The sequence below is a fragment of the Apodemus sylvaticus genome, chromosome 3 (assembly GCF_947179515.1).
Source record: "Apodemus sylvaticus chromosome 3, mApoSyl1.1, whole genome shotgun sequence".
NCBI classification, from domain to species: Eukaryota; Metazoa; Chordata; class Mammalia; order Rodentia; family Muridae; genus Apodemus; species Apodemus sylvaticus.
In genome coordinates, this window is record NC_067474.1 from 140,196,555 (window position 1) to 140,219,477 (window position 22,923).

At 42.4% G+C, this 22,923-nt stretch overlaps 1 protein-coding gene across 2 annotated transcripts in view; it reads right to left on the reverse strand.

Annotated features, from left to right (window-relative positions):
• Positions 1 to 22,410, reverse strand: part of LOC127681284 (protein argonaute-4) — a 47,162-nt gene extending 24,752 nt beyond the window's left edge. For both annotated transcript variants that reach the window (XM_052177373.1, XM_052177372.1), the window contains exons 1-8: positions 22,008 to 22,410; positions 13,227 to 13,392; positions 10,100 to 10,220; positions 4,975 to 5,156; positions 4,669 to 4,805; positions 4,437 to 4,571; positions 3,243 to 3,330; positions 365 to 512 (exon numbers count right to left, since the gene is read on the reverse strand). In XM_052177373.1, the coding sequence (XP_052033333.1) occupies positions 365 to 512; positions 3,243 to 3,330; positions 4,437 to 4,571; positions 4,669 to 4,805; positions 4,975 to 5,156; positions 10,100 to 10,220; positions 13,227 to 13,392; positions 22,008 to 22,026 (996 nt within the window). In that variant the 5' untranslated portion in view covers positions 22,027 to 22,410. The remainder of the gene's footprint in view (positions 1 to 364; positions 513 to 3,242; positions 3,331 to 4,436; positions 4,572 to 4,668; positions 4,806 to 4,974; positions 5,157 to 10,099; positions 10,221 to 13,226; positions 13,393 to 22,007) is intronic.
• Positions 22,411 to 22,923: the final 513 nt, after the last annotated feature.

The window sequence follows — 22,923 nt, forward strand, 5'->3', positions numbered from 1 at the left end:
AAAGACTAAACTCTGCCACAGTTTTATAACACCTTGTTTATCTGATCTGGCTGCTTCTGCCTCCTGAGTGCTGGGATTAATTAAAAGCATGCAACCGAATTTGAGGCTAACCTGGTCTACAGAGTGAGTTTCAGGTCAGCCAGGGCTATACAGAGAAACCTTGTCTTGAAAAGCCAAAAAAAAAAAAAAAAAACCAAACCAAAACAAAACAAAAAAAACAAAAAAACAAACCAAAGAAAAACAAACAAAACAAAACAAAACAAAACAAAAAGCATGCAACCAGATCCACCCAGTTTGAATGCTTCTTTTTTTAAGAGGAAAAAATAATTCAAGAGGTTAGCAAAAGAAATGTCACTTGGCTTACCTCAAGCGGCAGGTAGGTATGCTTTTGCTCTTGTCCCACTTGAAGGCAGGGAAGATGGGGGTATTTCAGCTGCAGACTATACTTCTGCTTAAAATACTGAGCTACTGTACATTCCATAGCTTGACCATTTTCTAGCTGCAAAGGGAAGCTAGAAGAAAGAACGTCTATTTAAGACATTTACCTCTTTAACATGTAAACAAAACCTAACATTTTTCATGTTGGTTAGTCACTTAAGAATCGAAGGCCAAGGGCTGAGGATGTGGCTCAGTGGGTAGGAAGCTTGTGGAACATACACAGAGCCGTGGGTTTGATCCCCAGAACTCCATAAGCCACTTACTTAAACATAGTACTGCATGCCTGTAGTTCCAGACCTTGGGATATGTAGGCAGAAGAATCAGGAGTTCAGTGTCATCCTCACACAGTAAGTTTTAGGCCAGCCTAGACTACATAAGACTCTCAAAAAGGGGTTGGGAGAGGCAGCAAGATAGCTCATTGGGTGAAGGTGCTTGCTATCAAGACTAACGTGTTTGTGTGTGTGTGTGTGTGTGTGTGTGAGAGAGAGAAAGAGAGAGAGAGAGAGAGAGAGAGAGAGAGAGAGAGAGAGAGAGATGGGGAGGGGAAGAGAGGGGAGAGAGAGAGAAAGAGAATGCAAGCAAACAAATAGTGAAAAAAATGGACAAGTGTGAGGGCTGGGGTAGAGCACAGTAGCAGGGTGTATACAGAATACATAAGCCTTTTGCTCAGTCCCAGAACCACCACTTAAAAAGAGCCTGAGTAGTTTCAGTGATGTTATTTTAGTATTATACCAGAAAAATTCCAATGAAATTCCAATTTTTGTTGAAACTGAGAAAAAAACCTTTTAATTCAAAATTTATTTTTTTCTACAAAAGATCTAGGTCTGGTGGCTCACCCCTGAAGCCCTAGTACTCAGCTGGGCAGAGGCAGGTGAATTTCTGAGTTCCAGGCCAGCCTGGTCTACAGAGTGAGTTCTGGGACAGCTGGGGCTACACAGAGAAACCCTGTCTCAGAAAACAAACAACAACAACAACAACAACAACAAAAACAAAAAACAAAAAAATAAAACCTCTAGTCCTCAAGAAAATGAGGCAAGGGAACCACTTCATGTTTGAGGCCAGACCGGATGTGTTTACATCCACCATGTGCATCGCTGGTGGCCTCAGAGTTCAGGAGAGGCCCACTGATCCCTTGGGACTTGAGTTATGGACAGCTGTGAGCTGCCCTGTGGGTGCTAGTAATTGTACCCTGATTTTCCACAAGAATAACAAGTTCTTCTAACCACTGGGCCCTCTCTATAACCTATCTTGCTGGCTACCGAGATGTACACTTGGAGTCAAAACATAATTTTATTTGCTCAAGATAAACTTTTTCTAAATGAATGACTATAGTTATTGAGGCCACATTTTTAGATCTCCAAGATTTGAGATTCCTAGCCAAGGCAAATTATGTAGTTTGGAGGCAACAAGACTAAATACACAGGTTAGGGAGATAGATTAGGAGGTATAAAATAAAATAAAATCCCTCACTATACAAGCCCGATATCTGAGTTCAATCCTGAATCATACAATAGAAAGAGAACACCAACTCCCAAAAGTTGTCCTCTGACTTCCACATATATGCTATGGCATACTAATACACACAGTGGGGGGGGGGGGAGAGGGAGAAGGAGAGGGAGAGAGAGAGACATGGACACAAAGTTATAACAAGAAAAGAATTCCTGAATAACCCAAATCATGCAAGATTTATTTATTTCAGAGAGCCAAGAGCCAATCTTTTGAGTCAGGCAAAAGGTTAGTGACCCTGATGACAAGAATGAATCTACTACAGCAGAAAGTGCACAGGCACTTCCATACATATTCTCACTTAAGCACAGTACTTGAACACAACTGATTAGAAAAGCAAGATTGAGTAAGAGGAAAAGAACACGCTACTGGAGACAGACACTAATAGCTGAGAGTAACACTGAGCTATACAGGAACGGAGAGACAACTACACAAACAGGCAAAGCAGTATCTGTCTTCCCATGGCGGCCTGTATGATGACTAGACCCTAGGAGAGTCATCCTGTACTGAGAATTATAACACTATAGTAATTGATTACAGTTACTGTATTCCTTTTTAAAAGTCTTAGTTGTGTCTGTATGTACATGTATGTACCATATGTGTGCATTTTTGTGTGTGCATGTGTGTTGCATATGGAGGCCAGAGGTCAACATGCAACATCCTCTATCAGTCTGCAACTTACTTTTCGAGGCAGAGGCTCTCGCTGAAGCTAAAGAGCACCCAGTGACTGGGCTGACTGCCCAGCAAGCTCAGGGATCTTCCCATTTCTGCCCTGCCAGCGCTGGGATAACAGATGCTCCCCAGCAGGCCTAGCTTCCATGTGGGCAATGGGGATCCAAACTCAGGTGCTCATGCTATAGAGTAGGTGCTGTATGGACTGGTCATCTCTCCAGGCCCTGATGGTTACATTCTTAAATAGAAGTTGACCTATGTATAGTATACTTGGTTCAAAAGGTAAACTGAATCACAAACCCCTAAAGCATCTTCTAAAGCTTTGATGCTAAGTGAAGATTCCTGTGACCCTGAAAACCACACTACTGTGTACCATTTTCTCCAACGATGTTCAATAGCTTCCTCTGTTATCAAATTGATAGCAAATTTTACTGTTAATTTCGGTTTCCTTTCATTGTCTTTTTCTTTCGTTTTGTGGTTTTTCATTTTTTAAGACAGGGTCTCTTGGGATAACTCAGGTTGGACTCAAACTCACAGCAATCCTCTAGCCTTAGTTTCATGTAAGAGATTATAGGACTCAACTGTCATATATGGCTCCCATAATATTTTACATGTGATCCACATACGTTTGATGACTGGCTGGTCGTCTTGTCACATTACAAACTCTATATTTTCGTTTCATCTGTCCACAGTGAGTTACCTCAACCTTAAGACCTGAAGAGTTAAGAGAGAGAGAGAGAGAGAGAACCTAAAATACCAATTTTAATTAAAGTCATAATTATAAAACTAGATTCAAATGTTGTCTTTAAAAAGTCAAGGCGTGGCAGGGCATAGTGGGACACATCTTTAATCCCAGCACTCAGGAGGCAGAGGAAAGTGGATCTTTGTAAGTTAGAAGCCAGCCTGGTCTATAAAGAGAATTCTACAATAGCCAGAGGTATGAAGTTAGACTCTGTTTAAAAAAAAAAAAGTCAATGAGTGCATTACTCTGGAAAGAATTCTCATGCAGATAATAGAGATTTCTTCAGGGCTGGAGAGATGGCTCAGAGGTTAAGAGTATTGACTGCTCTTCCGAAGGTCCTGAGTTCAAATCCCAGCAACCACACAGTGGCTCTATCCATTCGTAAAGAGATCTGATGCCCTCTTCTGGTGTGTCTGAAGACAGCTACATTGTACTTAGATATAATAAATAAATCTTTAGGCTGGAGTGAACAGGGTCAACTAGAGCAAGTCCTGAATTCAAATTCCCAGCAACCACATAATGGCTCACAGCCATCAGTACAGCTATAGTATAGTCATTTATTTCATATACATAAAATAAATAGATAAATGAATGTTTTTTTAAAAAATAGAGATTTCTCCACATACACAAAAAGTAAAAAACTTAATCAAGAATAAGAGTTACAAGAATATGGCAACAATTTCATCATAAAAATCCCAGCTAAGTAAGATAAATTAGGTCCCAGATGATCTAAGATGTTTGACCAAAAAAAAAAAATTTTTTTTTGAGACACAGTCTCTCTACATAGCACAGATTAACCTCAATATTGCAATCTTCTGGCCACAGTCTCCTGATTGCTGAGATTCCAGGCATGCAATCCATGCCTGGCTACATAACTGACATTATTATTAGTTCATTCAATAAGTTCGTGTATCAATATGTTCTGGTGTGTTTTTTCAGGTCTAAGTGTACACTGACTCTATGGCCAACACAGCTAAAGAACTTATCCAAAGTCCCACTGCTAGGACTATCTAAGCTAGGAAGGAAACCCAGGTCTGTGTTAGACTTGGGCCATGATGACCTTAGCATGGATACCTACCCCTAATTTCTTTGGTAAACTTGACACGCTGGGAGTCTGTTAGAGGTTTCGTTTGTTCATTGATGTTCTGAATGTCTAACACCTCACACATGAACTCAATGATAGGTTGAGCCCGGTAGAAAGCAGTTGCAGATACTAACAAACAGAGAAAGGACACTTAAGCATCAAGGCAGAGTGAAGGGCCCAAACTAAACAAATGAAAACCAAGTTAGCAGATGGCGTTCCAACCCACCGTCAATGTTGAGCATCATGTTCCACATGGCGGGTCTCACAGACTGATGGAAGCCGAACCAGACTTCCCTGCCCCCTCCCAGAGGGTGGTAATAACCTTCAGGAGGCGAGAAAAAAGACCGGCCTACCGGAGTGTACCTGAAGAGACAAAGTATTGCTTGAATACTTCATGCAAAACATTTTGGAGTCAGTTTGTGAACTGAAATCAAGTTTGAATGGGGATTTACATTGGAACCTTTGCATGGCTAAGAACAGTTTGTCAAAAAGGCTGACATTTGTGGTAAGGTATCCAAAGTAAGGTACTGACCTCATAGAGGGGAGATGCCTCGTAATCACGTCAAGTGCCTGTACTGAGTCATCTGGGACTTCATTCAGGTGTCCTGCTAAAGCTTCTAAAAGCAGCTGAAGGCTTACAACTGACACCCATTGCACAGACACTTTGAAAGTTTGGTCTTTACCCTCACCGGGGAGGGTCACCTCCATATCAACCTAGGGAAAAATACATGGGTAAAAATGGGTTTGTAATGGTTATAGGAAAGACCCCAAGAATATTCCGTATGGCAAATACATGATAGACATTTATCTTAACACTTTTTATAAATGCAGACCATTGGAAATGCAATTTTCCATAAGTAAAGAAATAATTTAATAGAAAATATTATATGATAATTAAAAATAAGGGGCCAGTGGTATGGAATAGTAGGTAAATGCTATAACCACCAAGTCTAATGACCTGAGCTTGATCCTGGGCACCGCAACGTGGGAGAGAACAAACTCCCACAAGTTGTCCTCTAACTTCATATGCACACCATGGCAGGTATGACACCTTCATATATACACACATACATATGCAAAGGTAAATAAATAAAAATTTTAAAATAAATAAATAAGGAAGACACTACATTTCAGAGGAACTTTATAACCATTGTGCTAAGTGAAATAAACCTGACATGGAAAGACAAATATTGATGACTCTACTTAGACAAGACCCTCAGAATGGACAGATTCGTAGAAACAGAAGGTAGAATGGTGGGTGCCAGAGCAGGCGGCAGGGAGGCATGGGGACTGCCACTGAGTGGGTAGAGAATCTCTGTTTAAGATAACAGAAAAATTCTCCAGTAGACGGTGGTTACAAGTACCTAATAATGTGAATGCTCTTAAAAATGAGTGGCTGGGTCTGGAGAGATGGCTCAGTGGTTAAGAGCACTGACTGTTCTTCTAGAGGTCCTAAGTTCAATTCTTAGTAACCACAATGTGGCTCACAACCATCTGTAATGGGATCCAATGCCCTCTTCTGGTGTGTCTGAAGATAGTGTATTAACATACATAAAATAAATAAATAATTCTTTAAAAAATAGTTGTGATATCAAAAGAAAATCTTCATACCAAGATAAATTAAAAACAACAACAACAACAAAAACCCAACAACAGACTGGCTGTCTGTGTCTATAATCCCAGCAAACAGGAGGTTGATGCAGGAAGACCATGAATTCAAGGCCAAACTGAGACATATTTCAAAAAAAAATCTGTCTTGGATTAGAAAATACAGTAAGGCATGGGCCGTGGGCATTTACATGATCTCCAGTGTCAGCACGTGCCACCGACCTCAGCCTGGTCCTCCTGTAGTCACACAGACCACAGACATCGACATGGCCCTCTGCCACAACATGGGCATCAGAAACTGTCATAGCCCTCTTTCATAGCACAGGCAAAGGGCAACATGACCTCCAAGTCAACATGGGCCAGGGACAGCAAGCACTATGGTCCCCAGCATTAGCCTGACCCAGGGACATCAGCATGGCTTCAGGTTGCAGCACTGGCCACGAACATCTGCATGGCTTTTGGTGGTAACATGGGCCACTGACACCAACATGACCCCTGAGTGCTGCAGGAACATGGACCAAACATGACCCATGGTGTCAGCAAGAAACACAGACATCAACACGGCCGCCAGCAACAGTATTCTGTTTTTTGTTATAAAGTGCAACATTATGAAATCGATTAGTTGGATGTATACATTTATTTTTTTATTAGCTTTCTAATTCTTCAAATAAGTAAAAGATAGTATTTGTGGCTAGAAGAGAGGTGTAAACAGAGCTGAAGGGAGCACCAGCTTCATGATTGGTTTTAACCTTTACATCTTGACATCTTCCTTGCCAATATGTGTGGGCTTGTCCCGTTTGTCTTAAAGTTCCACAGGATGAATCTATCATAACTATTTAGGCACAGACATTGAACTACATTTGTTTTTAAACGTTATTTTAACAAATACATTTCTGTTGAATAAATGCCCTCAAGTTCATCTTCTAAAAAAAAGAAAAAGAAAATACAGTAAGGGGTATCTAATTGTATATAAATGAAAACACCTAGATACACTGTTTAATGAAAAAAATCACAGAATGATATGCAAAAAGATAATCACTTAAATAAACATACATGTAAAAAGATAACACATAAAATATCTAATAACAAGTAATGAACTAATGTGGGATGCCCCTTTAACAAGGAGAATGGAATTTACATGTAGGAAAGTCAAAAAGCCACAGTTTTTGTGAATTGCCTAATAAGTTTTAAAGGAACATATATTCACATGCTACTTATAATTTTAAAGATTTATTTGTTTATTTTATGTACATGAGTACACTCTATCTCTCTTTAGACACCCCAGAAGAGGGCATCAGATCCTATTACAGATGATTGTGAGCCACCATGTGGTTGCTGGGAATTTAACTCAGGACCTCTGGAAGAGCAGTCAGTGCTCTTAACCACTGAGCCATCTCTCCCACCCTATAAATTTAAAATCAATAAAAAAAATTTTTTTTTGTGGTTCTAAGAATTAAATTCAGAGCCCTGTGGATACTCGGCAAGTATTATACCAGTGAGTTATCTTTTCAAGTTTTCAAGTTGTAGGTGTTTCATCTGTGTATATTTACATGTCCATGTGCATGCCTGGTATCCTAGGAAGTAGAAAGAGGGTGTTGGATCACCTGGATCTGGAGTTACAGATGGCTATGAGCCACCACATGGGTGCTTAGGATTGGATCTGAGTCCTCTGCAAGAACAATGGTTCTCAACCACTGAGCCAGCTCTCCAACACTACCTTTTTAAATTTACAACTACTTTAAAAAGCCAATTTTTAGAATATTTTCTACCTTATCTAATTTTGTGTATGAGTGCAGGTTCCCATGGAAGCTAGGAGAGAGAGATGGACTTCCTGGAGCTGAAGTTACAGGCAGCTGTGCTGCCTGATGAGTCCTGGGAACCAACCTCAGTCCTTGGAAACAGCAGCAAGCGCTCTTACCTGCTGAGCCATCTCTTCAGTACCCTCTTGAAATGTTTATTACATCTGTTTATTTATTCATTCCTTTATGTGTGTTATGGTTTGTATATGCTCTGCCCAGGGAATGGCACTATTAAGAGGTATGGCATTGTTGGAGTAGGTGTGTCACTGTGGGTGTGGCATTAAGGCCCTCATCCTAGCTGCCTGGAAGCCAGTGTTCTGCTAGCAGCCATCAGATGAAGATGTAGAACTCTTAGCTCCTCCTGCACCATGCCAGTCTGGATGCTGCCATGCTCCTGCCTTGATGATAATGGACTGAACCTCTGAACCTGTAAGCCAGCCCCAATTAAATGCTGTCCTTCTAAGAGTTGCCTTGGTCACAGTGTCTGTTCACAGCAGCAAAACCCTAACTAAGACAACGTGTCTACATGTACATGTTTGCAGGTGAGTGTGTGATACTGCACATGTGTGGACGTCAGAGGACAACCTGTGGAATCCTCCCACCATGTAGGTGCCTAGGGACTGGATCCAGATTTTCTGGCTTGGCTTACACTACACCCACCCAGCCACTTCAGCATCCCTAATTTTAAAATATTACTGGCTTATAACCAAGATTTTTTTTTTTCGTTTTTTCAAGACAGGGTTTCTCTGTGTAGTCCTGGCTGTCCTGGAACTCACTTTGTAGACCAGGCTGGCCTCGAACTCAGAAATCCGCCTGCCTCTGCCTCCCAAGTGCTGGGATTACAGGCGTGCGCCACCACCGCCCGGCTATTACTGGCTTATAATACCCTGTAACTCCAGCCCCAGAAAATTTGATGCCCTCTTCTGACCTCCGTGGGGACCATATGTATGATGTATGTGTACTCACACATGGTCATTTGCATAAATATTAAAAGATTATAAATTTTTTTTTTGGTTTTTTGGATTTGGTTTTTTTGAGACAGGGTTTCTCTGTATAGCCCTGGCTGTCCTGGAACTCACTCACCAGGCTGGCCTCGAACTCAGAAATCCACCTGCCTCTGCCTCCCAGAGTGCTGGAGGGATTACAGGCTTGCGCCACCACCGCCCAGCTTTGTTGTTGTTGTTGTTAGGTTTTTTATTTTTTATTTTTTTTCCAAGACAGGATTTCTCTGTGTAGCCCTGGCTGTCCTGGAACTCACTCTGTAGACCAGGCTGGCCTCAAACTCAGAAATCCGCCTGCCTCTGCCTCCCAAGTATTGGGATTAAAGGCAAGATTATAATTTTTCAGAATAATTTTTTACTCTTTGGGTGTTTTGGTTTTTTTGGTTTTTGTTTGTTTGTTTGTTTGTTTGTTTGACTCAGAGTCTCACTATGTAACCCTGGCTGGTCTGGAATTTCCTAGGTAGAGCACACTGGCTTAGAACTCACAGAGATACACCTGCCTCTGTCTCATAAATGCTGGTATTAAAGATGTGTACCACCATGCTTGGCACTTTGGGAAGGGGGTTTGGGGGCTTGAGACAGTTTTGACACAGGGTTTCTCTGTATAGCCCTGGCTGTCCTAGAACTCACTCTGTAGACCAGGCTGGCCTCGTCACCACTGCCCTGCAGCACTTTTTTTACTATTAAAATAAACGTTAAAGAGTGTGCTGTGGTATTGTTTTCATAAGTGAAGCTATGAAAACCCTGTTGATACATTTAGGCAGTACTATGTTCAGTTTACTGTGAATGTGAAAAATGTGGAATACAGGCAAAGATAAAGGAATCAATATAAGTCCAGCGCTCCTTGCATCTGTGATTACCAGTGAGGACACAGTGACTGTGGAAAGTGTAACCACCCTATCACCACAGTTCCAACAACTGAAGTGAAGGAGGCCGTGAGTGTCTCAAGGGTTGGGCTCTCACCCACCATGTGTGTAGCCCTGAGCAAGGCCCCATGGGAGGGGGGGCAGGCGAGAAGAGGAAGAGCAGCGGGAAGAGGAGGGAGCTTGCCAAACGCTCCAGAAATGCTGTGAACAAGCTTGGGGACAGAGAGAACCAACTCACCCAACTCACGGGCACAGTGGCATGTGACATCACCCCGCAGTAAGTAGCCAAATGGCTAAAGGGACTGAAGGGTGACCCAGAAGGAAAGCCTCTGCTGCCTGCAGTCGCTGCTGAGTAACCTGGAGCCCCGGCTGCTGGCGCTTACCCTATCGCGGCCAATTGGTAGCGGACGTGCTGTGTACATGTTCCGTTTGCCGTCATAGCCAGGCTGCCGATCTCCAAATATCTGCATCTTGAAGTGCCGCACCATAGTGTCTACTACCTCCCTTGAGGGTAATGGAGACAGTGACAGTTAGCTTTGAGGAATGATCAACAGATAGTGGAGCCACACTTTCATCTAAACTCTGTGTGGTGCCACTAGAAAAAAGCCAAAGTCACAAAGATGACTCAAGTAATGAAAAAAAAAAAAATAACTTAAGGAAGGTAACAACAAATGGGTACAAACGAGCACATAGAACACACCTGTAACCCAGCACTGGGATGGTGGACGCAGGAAGATCAGGGGTGCAAAATCACCCTTGGCTAACTAAATACTGAGCTTGAGACAAGCTTGGACTACATGAGTCCCAGTCTCAAAAAAAAGCCAATGAGATGGCTCAGCAGACAAAGCAAACCCCAGAACTCTCAGGTAGAAGAAGAAAACCAATTCTCTCCAGTCGTTCTCTGACCTACACACATATGCCACAGCACATGTGTACTCATGTACACACACACATACACACACACACACATACACACACACACATTTAAGGCATCTAAGCTTTGTGTGAATGTTTATCACTAAATGATTCTTATAAAATCAGAATCCTTATCAAGAACATTGGCCTTGGGGCTGGAGAGATGGCTCCATGGTTAAAAGCACTGACTGCTCTTCCAGAGGTCCTGAGTTCAAATCCCAGCACCCACATGGTGGCTCAAAACCATCTGTGATGGGATCTGATGCCCTCTTCTGGTGTGTCTGAAGATAAAACAGTGTACATTAAGTAAATAAATAATTTTTCAAAAAAAAATCTTAGAAGGTCTTAGAAAAAATAAAACTCAGAAACTTGTAAATCAATATATCCAAGACGCATGGTATTCCAATGAGTAGGTCAGTTTTCTAATGCTAATGATTTACTATTCTGCATACTGCCTGGTTTTATTCCAAAAAGTTCTTAGGTAGTATAAACAATGCTATTAAATAGTCTCACTCCAAAAGACATTACTGATCTAGTTTCTGTTAGACAGAAATCTCCATTAGTCACGCCTGGCTCTGCTTTTGTCTTGCACACAGTGTTTACTCTGTGCATCTCCTAAAGTGAATGCAATGGCCTGGAAACCAGAATACATAACAAAAGACACAGGAGGATATGAGACCACAATGCTATCAGTCTTAAAGTCAGTGAACACTTGGGTGCTGTGTGTGTGTGTGTGTGTGTGTGTGTGTGTGTGTGTGTGTACTCTAAGGAGGCCAGAAGAGGGTACTGGATCCCCTGGGGCTGTAAGATACCCAATGTGGGTCCTAGGAACCAAGCTCCAGTCTTCTCCAAATGTAAAAAGCATTCTTGACTCTCTCTAGCCCCTACCTTACCAACCTTACTAAGCTCCATGTTTGTGAACTATATCCTAACTCATATCACAGGCATCAAAATTACAAGTGAAATCAGTAAGAAAGTCACACTTATTAACGAATCATGAGAAAGAATGGTAGACAGAGAAATGTAGTGTATGTAGTGTAATAGTCTCACTTTTAAAAAAAAAGCTAACTTAAGAACAATGCATTCTTTCCTTTTTTTTTTTTTTTTTTTTTTTTTTTTTGAGACAGGGTCTCATGCAGCCAAGGCTGACCTCATAGTGTGGAGATGACGCCTGGTTTATGGAGATTAAATCCAGGGCTTTGTGAACAGTGACAGGCATTCTAGTACTGAGCTATAATTCTGGCCCCCATCCCTGCTTTATTTTTCACTATATGTTTTATTTGTTGATTTATCAAGTTTTAACCATCTGAACTTCTCAAAGCCACAAACATCGCCCCTCCCCCAGGCCTAGAAGGTCGTTTCCCTATGCCTCTGCACCTGTTTCGTTAGGAATTCTCCAGGACAGGCTCCGGCAGCTCACCCCTGTGCACCTCTGTGTGGTGCTGGCCTGTCAGCCGAACACAAGTGCTTTCTCTCCTTCTTTTTCTAATCATATTCTTTCAGGGTTTTCAGACGCTAGCTCATCTCTTCAGAGATCGTAATGTGCTCAGTATGCCCATCTTCTTGGCAAGATTCTTGCCCTTCACTTCTCTGCTTACAGCAATGCCAAGAGCATGCTGGGTAACAGTGGAAACTTTTCCGACTTGCATGGATGGTAGCACCTGTAGGGGTTCTGTTTTGAACAGCAGCCATTCCCCAGATGCCTACAATTTCATCTCTCCCAGGTATTCATTCACATGTGGCCAAAGGAACACTCCATGTTTTCTAAAAAGCCTGGCTTGCACACACGCCATGCTGTGCCTCAGCCTTCTTTTACTAAAAGGTTGTAATGTCAGTGGAAAGGCAAGAAATCTCTGGTGCAGATCAACACCTGCTATGCTGCAAATGCTCAACCCAGGTTGTACTGAGCCAGGAATGGAGGCCTACACCCACAACCCCAGTCCTCAGGGCTGTTTGGAGTCTTATTTTCTGTAACCATGTTCACTTCCTACATGGATCTTTACCAACAATATACTCATGACTCTCAAATGCCTATTTTCAGTACATAGCTTCCCTACATCAAATTTTACACATTCTGTAATCTAATAGACACCATGACCTTAGCATGTCTAGCATATCCTGGGGCTGAAGAGGTAACTTAGCAGTGAAGAGTAGTTAAGATCTGGTTCCCAGTACAGAGTTGGGCAGTTCACAACTGCCTGTAACTCCAGCTCCAAGGGAATCTGACAACCTTTTCTGGTCTCCAGGGGCGGGGACAGACACACACACACACACACACACACACACAAATAAATATTTAAAATACATGTCCTCATTCAGAAGGCTAAAGCTGGAAAATCTTCACTTACTGTCATAAATTTCTGGTACCTTTGATTGATGATGACTAATGACATGGTCACTTAATGAAAAAGTATGTATTTATTGATAGTTTAATGCTATATCCAGCAGAGCTGCTGGACCAAAGAGAATCACATCCTACACTTGCTGCTAGGATTAACAATGCCTATCTGCTGAGAAACTTCAGAAGACAGTATCATACATAATAAAACTGCCTGAACTGTGTGTACTTAAAAGTCTGCTCTTCCTGATTCTTACCTGTTAACTCTACGAGGCCGTTTTTCCGGTTTAATATCCACATCATAGTGATACACATCTATTTTAGGGATCTGAACCTGAAAATGATTGGCTAACAGTCGAATTGGTTTCCCCACAGTTCCAAGGCCAGGACGCCGAGGTGGCTGGAAGAGGCTGGCTGGCGGTCCTAAAGAGATTGAAGATATACGTTGTGCTATTTGGTAATAAGGAAAATAATGACAGTTAAAATTATTGAGATCTTATTTATCATTGAACATGTTCGGATATATAAAAAAAAAAAAAATCTTGGATCTCTGAGGCTGGTGAGAGGGCTCACTGGTTGCTTTTCCAGAGGACTCAGGTATTCTTCCCAGCATCTATATGACAGCTTACAAGTTTATAACTCCAGTTCTAGGGGATCCAATGCCTCTCTTCCTACCTTCATAGGCACCAGGCAGACATGGATACAAACCTGCAGGTAAAACACTCACACATACATTTTTTTAAAAAAATATGACTTTTAAAATTTTTTTATGCATATTGGTGTTTTGACTGCATGTAAGGGTATCAGATATCCTAGAACTGGAGATACAGACAGTTGTGAGTTGCCATGTGGGTGCTGGGAATTGAATTCCTGTCCTATGGAAGAACAATCAGTCAGTGCTCCTAACCACTAAGCCATCTCTCCAGCCCCATATTTTTTTTTAATTGAGATGTTGAATATACTAATCTTATCTAGATTTCTAGGTAGTTAGCAATGTTGCTATTATTTTCAATATAAGGAGCATCAAAGTTAGACAGAGTATGATGAATTTATCTCATACACAAGTTTATAAAATCATATACATTTAAAAATAACATGTAGTCAAGTATAGTAACATAGAGGTACACACCTGGGATGCTAAGGGAAGAAAAATAAGAGCTCAAAACATATCCCTGTCTTAAAGAATAGCAATAGGGGCTGCTGGTAAAATGGCTAAGTAAATAAAGACTTTCCTGACAAGTTTGACAACCTTATTTTGATATCCAGGCTACACACACACACACACACACTGAATGCATTAAAATAAAGGGGTTCGGAGAGATAGCTTAGCCCTTAAGAACACTGTCTGCTTTTCTAAAGGACTCAGATTTGATTCCCAGAACTCACATTACAGCTCACAACTATCTGTAACTCTGATGCAAGGTGATCTGATGCCCTCTTCTGGCTTCTGTGGGTGGGCACCAGGCATGCACAGGATACACAGACATACATGAAGGCAAGACACTCATACAGATAAAATACAATTAATAAAATTTTAAAAATAACTATAATAAAAAATTAAAGAAATGCATCATCTCACCATGAGCCAGGTGAGATGATGCATTTCTTTAATTCTGGCACCTAGAAGGCAGAAGCAGACCAGCCAGAGCTACAAAGTGAGACTCTGTCTCAAAGACTAACTAAATAAAACAAAAATAAAAATAGTGAAAATCATTATGTAGCTCAATGGTTGAGCACTTATCTAGTCCCGGGCTTAAACAAAACAAAGAAGCAAATGAAAAGCTAGAGATGTAACTTAGTGGTAATGAGATGTAACTTAGTGATGATGAGATGAAACTTAGTGATGATGAGATGAAACTTAGTGGTAATGAGATGTAACTTAGTGGTGATGAGATGTAACTTAGTGATGATGAGATGAAACTTAGTGAGATGAGATGTAACTTAGTGATGATGAGATGTAACTTAGTGATGAGTATTTGGTTGTTTTGTACAAAGCTCAGGTTCAATCACTACCACCACATAAAATAAATAAAAAAAAATAACAATCTTTAAACTTGAGGGGCCATCAAGAGCCCTTGTAGTTGGAAAAGGATCATTATTGCCCCACAAATAGATTTGCATTATTACATTCTGCACAAACATCAGGAGATTAAACAGCAGCTGTATCAATCAGTTCACTTTTTTATATCAAACTGAAACAATACCAACCATAATATACATTCTAATCTGTAATCTGCTATTATTAGAACTGTGACAGCCTAGCCAGGTGGGAGGCACACACCTGTAATTCCAACATCTAAGAGGCAGGAGGATTGCCATAAATTCAAGGCTAGCATGAGCTACAAAGTGAGCCATGCCTGGGCTCAAGAGTGGCCTCCCAAAATAAAAAATTAAAGACAAAAACAAGATGGCTCAGTGGTTTAGAGCACTGGCTGCTCTTCCAGAAGACCTGGGTTCATTTCCCAACACCTACCAGGCAGCTCGCAACTATCTGTAACTCCAGTTCCAGGGCATCTGACACCCTCACACATACATGCAAACAAAACACCAATGCATATAAAATAATAAATAAATAACTCAAAATGTTTTAAAAGGATTTAAAAACAAAAAATAAGCAAACAAGCAAATAAATGAACAAACAAAAAAACTAGAACCTGATTCACAGATGGGCAATGGTGGTGCAAGCAAGCCTTTAATCTCCGCAATCTTACTATCTGTAAGCCTGAGGTCAGCCTGGTCTACAGAGTGAGTCCAAGAAAGCCAGGGCCACATGGAGAAACTTTGTCTCAAAAAGCAAAAACAGAACAAACAAACCAACAATACTGACTCATTTGTTATGTACCTAATCTACATTGTGTACTTTATATCAAAGCCCAGGCCTTCAAAGTCAGTAGTTTAAGTCAGTGGTTCTTGACCTGAATTAGGCAAATATCTAGAGACACATTGTAATCTGTCAGAATTGGGAATGCTCCTAACATCTATGAGCAGGACTCATCCAGTTCAAAAGACCAGTGCCCAGGATGAGAGGCCTTCCAATTATGACTCACAAGGTTATGTGCTTGTAACCCCAGTACTCAGGAGGAAGAGGCAGGAAGGTTGAAATTGGAGGCCAGCCTATGCTACATAGGAGACCCTATCTCAAAAAGAAAAGACTTTCATATATTGAAGATATCATATCTTCATATGCATATGCATAGTCTCTCTTTTCCTAATATATATTACATATGTGTTATATAGTGTGTGTACATGTACATGTGTGTATATGCATGTATGTTATGTTATATGCCCATGTATGCATTTGTGAAGGCCAGAGGACAATATCAGGTATTCTCTCAATCTATCAATCTCCTCCTCACTTTTTTTAGATTTGTTTATTTTACTTTTTGTGTGTATGAGTGTTTTGCCTGCAGGTATATATGTGTACCGCATGCCTGCCTGGTGCTGTGAACATCAGGAAAGGGCATCAGATCCGCTGGAACTGGAGTGAACCACCATGTGGGTACTAGAAACCAAGCCTGAGTCGTCTATGAAAGCAACAAGTACTCATAACCACGGAGCCATCTCTTAAGCTCCCTCCACCTTACTTTCTGAGACAAGCTCTCCCACTGAACCTAAAGCTCACTGATTGAGCTGGACTGGACAGCCAACCAGAGCTCCCGAGTTTTGCCTGATTAAGCACTGGCCCTTCAACTTCTGCTGTGTGCTTTTTACATAGGTGCTGGAAATCCAAATCAGGTGCTTATACTTGCACTGCCCACTAAGCCATCTTCAAAGGCTCACAAAACACTGTATCATGTCTAAAAAGAGAAATAATCCGGGCGGTGGTGGCCTTTAATCCCAGCACTTGGGAGGCAGAGGCAGGTAGATTTCTGAGTTTGAGGCCAGCCTGGTTTACAGAGTGAGTTCCAGGATAGCCAGGGCTACACAGAGAAACCCTGTCTCGAAAAAATGCAAAACAATAAATAAATAAATAAATAAATAAATAAATAAGAGAAATGTTATGCAATGAATAATCAAAATAACTCATCGTTTACTAGACTCATTTCACCACTGCTTTCTCTCCTTTCCCTTGCCTCTTTCCCTTTCTTCCTGCTGACCTACTCTCCCTCTCAAAACTGAACCTCTATTAACCTTCTTTGGGTAAGGATTTTGTAGACACATCTTGCAGGTACTCATCTAACCAATCTCCATTTAATGAGAATATCAAGTGGACACTGGCCTAAAAAATAAGCATCTTCTCTATTATGAATAGGCACTGAGCAAAGCAGGTTGTGGTTACAATGGAAAGTTACAAGTTCTCTTACTAAAGTGACATTTTACTGACTGAGAATGAAAAGAAGCCACTAAAAAGGGAAAGCTTTGAAATAGTTATCTGCTCTGGTCCAATATTACTTAAGGACACTACAGCAAATATCTTAATGGAATTTGTATTGACAAATCACCATATACCAATAGTTAAAGTATCAAAAATCTCTTTATGTATTCAACTTATTGTTCATTTCATCCTAAAGTCAAAACTGCAGAATATAGTTCAGATGCAATTTTCTAAGACAAGAAAATTGCACAAGACCCTGTATATACAAGACCTTGTGTGTAGGGTAGGCCTTAGTTCAAGTGTAAGAAATCACTTGTAGAACAACAAGATGGCTCAGAAGGTAAAGGTACTTTGCTGCCAAACTTGAGTCTGAGCCCTGTGTCCACATAGTGAAAGCAGTGAACTGATCACACACACACACACACACTCACACACACATACATACTCACACTCACACACTCACACACACACACACAAACCCATAATTTTTAAAAGGATTAAGTTGTTAAATTATACTGTCTTCTGTACTATACTTACAAATTCTTAGAAGAACCAGAATTTCAATTCTGGTTCCCACAATACCTAATCCATCACCCAGAAAGCTGTACGAATTCCATACATGTAGAAGAACAACCTTAGTGCCAAGTGCTAGGTAGAAACAAATCAGAAACCTCAACCCTAACATGCAAAATGTGACAATTATTCTTCAACAAAGCAAAAGCACATAGCATATGAAAAGCATCACTGTGATGCACAGTGAGTGTGATAATCAACTCGATTAAACCATACAGATAAATCAGCCTTGCACAAAATACATGTAACCAACCTTTAGAACACAGAATTACAAAGAATCCAGCTTTAAAAGAGAAATTTGGAAGCAGAAACTTGGATCAAAGGAATTCCCTAGGAAACTCATTTATAACAGTTGCTAGACTAAGGCCTCCCATTTCTTCCCCAGATTTCACAGGTCTTTGATTATCTATACTTCTCTAAAGCAAAGGGATTGAAATAAAAGCAGTTAAATATAAGGTTGGGAGTATAGTTCATTGGTAAAGGATGCCCCTATAGATACAAGATGAGACAGACCCTAGGCTGATCCTTAGCACCATGGTGGGGGGTGGGGGGGTGGGGCAGGGGGCGGGCTGGAGAGATAGTTCAGCAGTTAAGAGCACTGACTACTTTTCCAGAGGTCCTGAGTTTAATTCCTAGCAACCACATGGTGGCTCACAACCATCTGTAATGGGATCCAATGCCCTCTTATGGTGTGTCTGAAGACAGGGACAGTATACTCATATAAATTAAATAATAAATAAGTAAATCTTTTTTAAAAATGTAGAGTGAAATGTTTTGTGTCGTTTTCTTGACACAAGAAAAGTCAGGTGTTCTAAAATTTTCACTCCAAAAGCCAATTTCTTCCAGTTAGGCAAATTATCTACTTAATAAAACAATCAGAGCGGACTAAGCCTCAGGAAGCAATCATCTGGATTCGAGTTTGATTCTGGTATTAGCATTTCCTAACTGTTTAGCATCAGGCTATTAGCTTCCCTACAACTCAGCTTCCTCTTCTATAGTGATGAAACCAGGAGATGATGCCTACAAAAGGCTTAACAGTGCTTTGTAAGAGTTATTCATTCAATTAGTGTGAGCTATTACAACGACACCCACACAAAGGCCAGAGATCTGTATAATGCTCACAGATATTCGAGTTTTATATTGGGGCATCCATAGGACTTTGGACAGTCAAAGAAATTACATTTTCTGAAAACAAGATGTTTACACTCAGAATGAATGAGATCAGACTTGGATAAAGGTGTTGGAGCAAAAATAAGATGCCCCACACTTTGGTCCTCATTTTTCCACAGAGTTATGAGTCTTGATGAAGTCATTTATACCCTTTGAATCTCAGTTTTTCATCTGTAAAATGAAAATAGACATCTGCTTTGTCTGCTTTCCAAAGGATCAAATGGGTTAATAGGCTTTGCTGGCTTGCTTGGCTAAATGGTTTGTTAAATGGTTGGACAGTGAAGTTTATTGTTGCTGTTTGTTTTGATAGGTTCTTACTCAGTGACCCAGGCTTTGGACTCACAGTAATCCCTCAGCTTCAGCCTTCCAAGTGCTGAGATTAAGTTATAAGCCACCTAGTACAGCTCAAATGAGCTCATAATTATTAAACTATTTTCTAAAAAAATACTTATTTTTATGTGGGTGCGTATTTTTCTTGCATGTATGTCCATGTACCACATACATGCAGTGCCCACAGAGGCCAGAAAAGGGTGTTGGATCCCCTGGGACTGGAGTTACAGGCAGTTGTGAGGCACTATGTGGGTGCTGGGAATCCAACCCAGGTTCTCTGGAAGAACAGCCAGTACTCTTAACCACTGAGTCATTTCTCCAGTCCACATAAAAGTATTTCACAAGTTATAAAGTACTATGAAGGGCTGGAGGACTGCCGCTCAGTGGTAGGACATTTGCCTATTATTTGTGGGGCCCTGGGCTCCATCCCAAGCACTGAAAAAACAAACATAAATAAGCAAGCCAACAACTACATAAAAGCATGCCAAAATTAAGGTTATACTCACTATAACCAAAATGAATGATGAAGGTCATCTAATTTTAAGTTACTGGGAGAAGATGAACCTGGGTCATGACAGGAGTGAGCAGGATTAAGAGGCCTCCCAGGGATTGCTGAAGTGCAGAGGGCCCAACACATTAGAGCTAGGCATTCTCTAGTGGAAGGAAAAGTGCTTCTTAAGTTCTAAAACAGTCTAGAAGCAACATCCCACCAAACCCAGGGGCTCCCCTTGTTCCCATTCAATGTTCAACAAGCAACTGTTACTACTTGTTATTAACTGGGTTTCTAGGGTAGCTGGATACCAAAACCAGAGGCTGCTATAGGGCACACAGGAAAATATTACTCAACAAAGAAGATCTATGTAAAATTTTGGTTTAACCATTGATGCCTTTTAACTAGGATGAATGAATGTATTTTCTACAAATACAGCATTTCTAAGTAAACTTCCAAGTCCTCAAAACTGCAAAAAATAAAACCAAACCAAAGAGAGTGGGCAACTGGTTTCCTGGGCAGCTCCTTACATCACCATATTGATTCTTTTCATGAAACTCGGCTGTACACATAGTTACGAAATCTTTTTCCATATCAGCTACTAACTGCAACAGTTGTTTCAATTTTAAGTTACTAATGGGAGGAAGAAAAGAAACATCTGTTGAACATCTGTACTAGGCTTGACAGGTCTTCTCACAAATGCCAGCTTTCATTCTCACATTGTCAGTCTTAGAGCACATTAGCCTTGTTTTAGAGAAGAGGAAACTGAAGTTCAACGTAAGTAAGTTGTGGGGAAGTGGTGGTAGGGATTGGGGGTAATACAAGTATGAAATTACTATATTAGTTTTGAATAGAAATTTGGCATAGTCCTAAAGCCATAAGCATCCCTTTATCTATAGGACGTATCTGAAATAACAACATAATATGTTACAAACCAATGTGTATTTTTTTTCTTTTGGACAGAGTCTATGTAGCACAAGCTACCTTCAAACTCTTGCTCTTCCTTCCAAATGCTGACATTATAAGTATGCACCACTACAGCAGGCTTAAACCTGTTTGTTTATAATAAGGGTCTCAAGTAGCCCAGGCCAACCTCAAACTCACTCTGTAACTGAGACTGGCCTTGAACTCTGGATCTTCCTGCCTCTACCCTCTAACTTTGTTTTTTAAAGGTCTATGAAATTTGATTATGCAGGCTTTTAAAAAAATCTTTAAGCAGCAAATAAGGATAGGATTTAATCATCCAGTTATGTAAATATGTTGCAAGTTAACAAACCTGCAAAGTTTCTAAATGCAAACAACAAACCTAATTTTCTAGGAATTAAAAAAAATACAACTAAGTCTACTACATAGACAAGGTGTGAATATGAAAACTAATTCCATCACTGCTCCTAAACCTTGCCCTACTTAGCAACCTGTTGTGGGGCTTGAAGAAGGAGCACAAGGCTCCAAAGAAGAACATTCATGAGAGTTTCAAAAACACTTCTTCCGTTTGATCTTCACCGGCACTGATAACCCAATTAAAAGGGAACGCAGGACATTGATGCCCGTGCTGGAGAGTATTGACTTGTCATTGACTTGTCATTCCACAGCACTCTGGGACTGACAAACTGACAGATACCAAACTTTAGGGCTTTGAAAAAAGAACGGACAGTCCCCCCTTTGGCTTTCAGGGATGGGGGTGAGTGGGTCTCTCTTCCTCATCTGAGGAACCAGATGCCAGTGCAAAAGAAAACAGGGATTCTGCCCCACACCAAAAAAACCTTTGACAGAAGGTGGAAGGCCTTCCAGGTTAGGGCCAGGCCTCCGCGTGGACTAGACACACGGTCCCGTTTGAGATCCCAGCTAGCCTAGCAGCGACCGTGGACAGAGATCTAAGGTCCGGACAGGTCTGCCCTACCCCGGAGGACTCGGGTCACCTCTTGAGCCTCCCTCCCTTAGACCTCCTCGTGACAGGTCCCGAACAGACCCAGAGTCTTCATCTGGGGCGTGGTCCCCGACCCCCGAGGAACGAGGGCCTGGGGGGCCCCTTCCTTCCCGGGGCCTCGCAGCCGGCAGCCGGATCGGCGCGAGCCGCGGCGGGGCAGCGCCAGTCCCTTCCGCCGGTCCGTCCGCCCTCCCGAGCCCCGGGTCCGACCCTGGCCCGAGCGCGCTCCTCACCGGGTCCCAGCGCCTCCATGGCGGCGGCGGGGGCTGCCTCGCCCCGGTCCCCCGCGCCTCCCGCTCCGGGCCCCGCCGCCGCCACGTAACGCTTGCTCTCCGGAATATTGGCGCTGAAGCGGCGCCGCGAAGATGCGGGCACTGGGCAGGGGGCGGCGGCGGCGGTGCCGGGTCCGGGGACAGGGACCCGGCTCTCTCAAGGCTCTTCCGGCTTCGGCGACAACAAAAACAATCCCGGCCGCCGCGGCCGCCGCCAGCTGGAGAGGGAGCGGGAGGCGGCGCGTGCCCGCCGGGCGGGGAGGGGGCGCCAGGCGCGTGCGGTCCGGGTCCCGGCTGGCGAAGGGGGCGTGCGCGGCCTCGCACGCGCCGGGTCCAGCTGGCCGGTCCGAGGCAGGGGGCGGGGTGCGGCAGGGACGGGCGCGCGCCCTGGGGAGCGAGCCCAGAGGACGCGTCAGGCGCGCGCCCGCCCGCCCGCCGCTCCGCCTGCCGCTCCGCCGATCCTCCTCCGGCAACCTTCCTCTAGGTCACCATCCCGTCTTTGATGACCCACAGGCAGCAGCCCTCCACTTCGTCCTGAGACTGACCTCAGGAGCCTATCCCGCCTTCCCCCACCTCAGATGGCCTTTTCTCTCTCACCCCAGGACACCTCAGGCACAGCCAGTCCTTTATTCATTCCTCTCCCCAACACCACACATCCAGTCACCTTCTTTCCCCGTGCAGGGGAAAGCAGGTTCTGTTTTGGGTCCCAAGACTAGTCACCAAAGCAGCACGTATCCCAGTGAGTCCAGTATCCTTAAAGTTTCCAGTCAGGACTTCCAGTTAAGACACGACCATAGGCTGTCTAGTCAACTAAATGGGGCAGCGGTGGTCTACTGGTTAAAATGTTGTCACCCTCGTTCTAGTTTGCTAGGGCCGC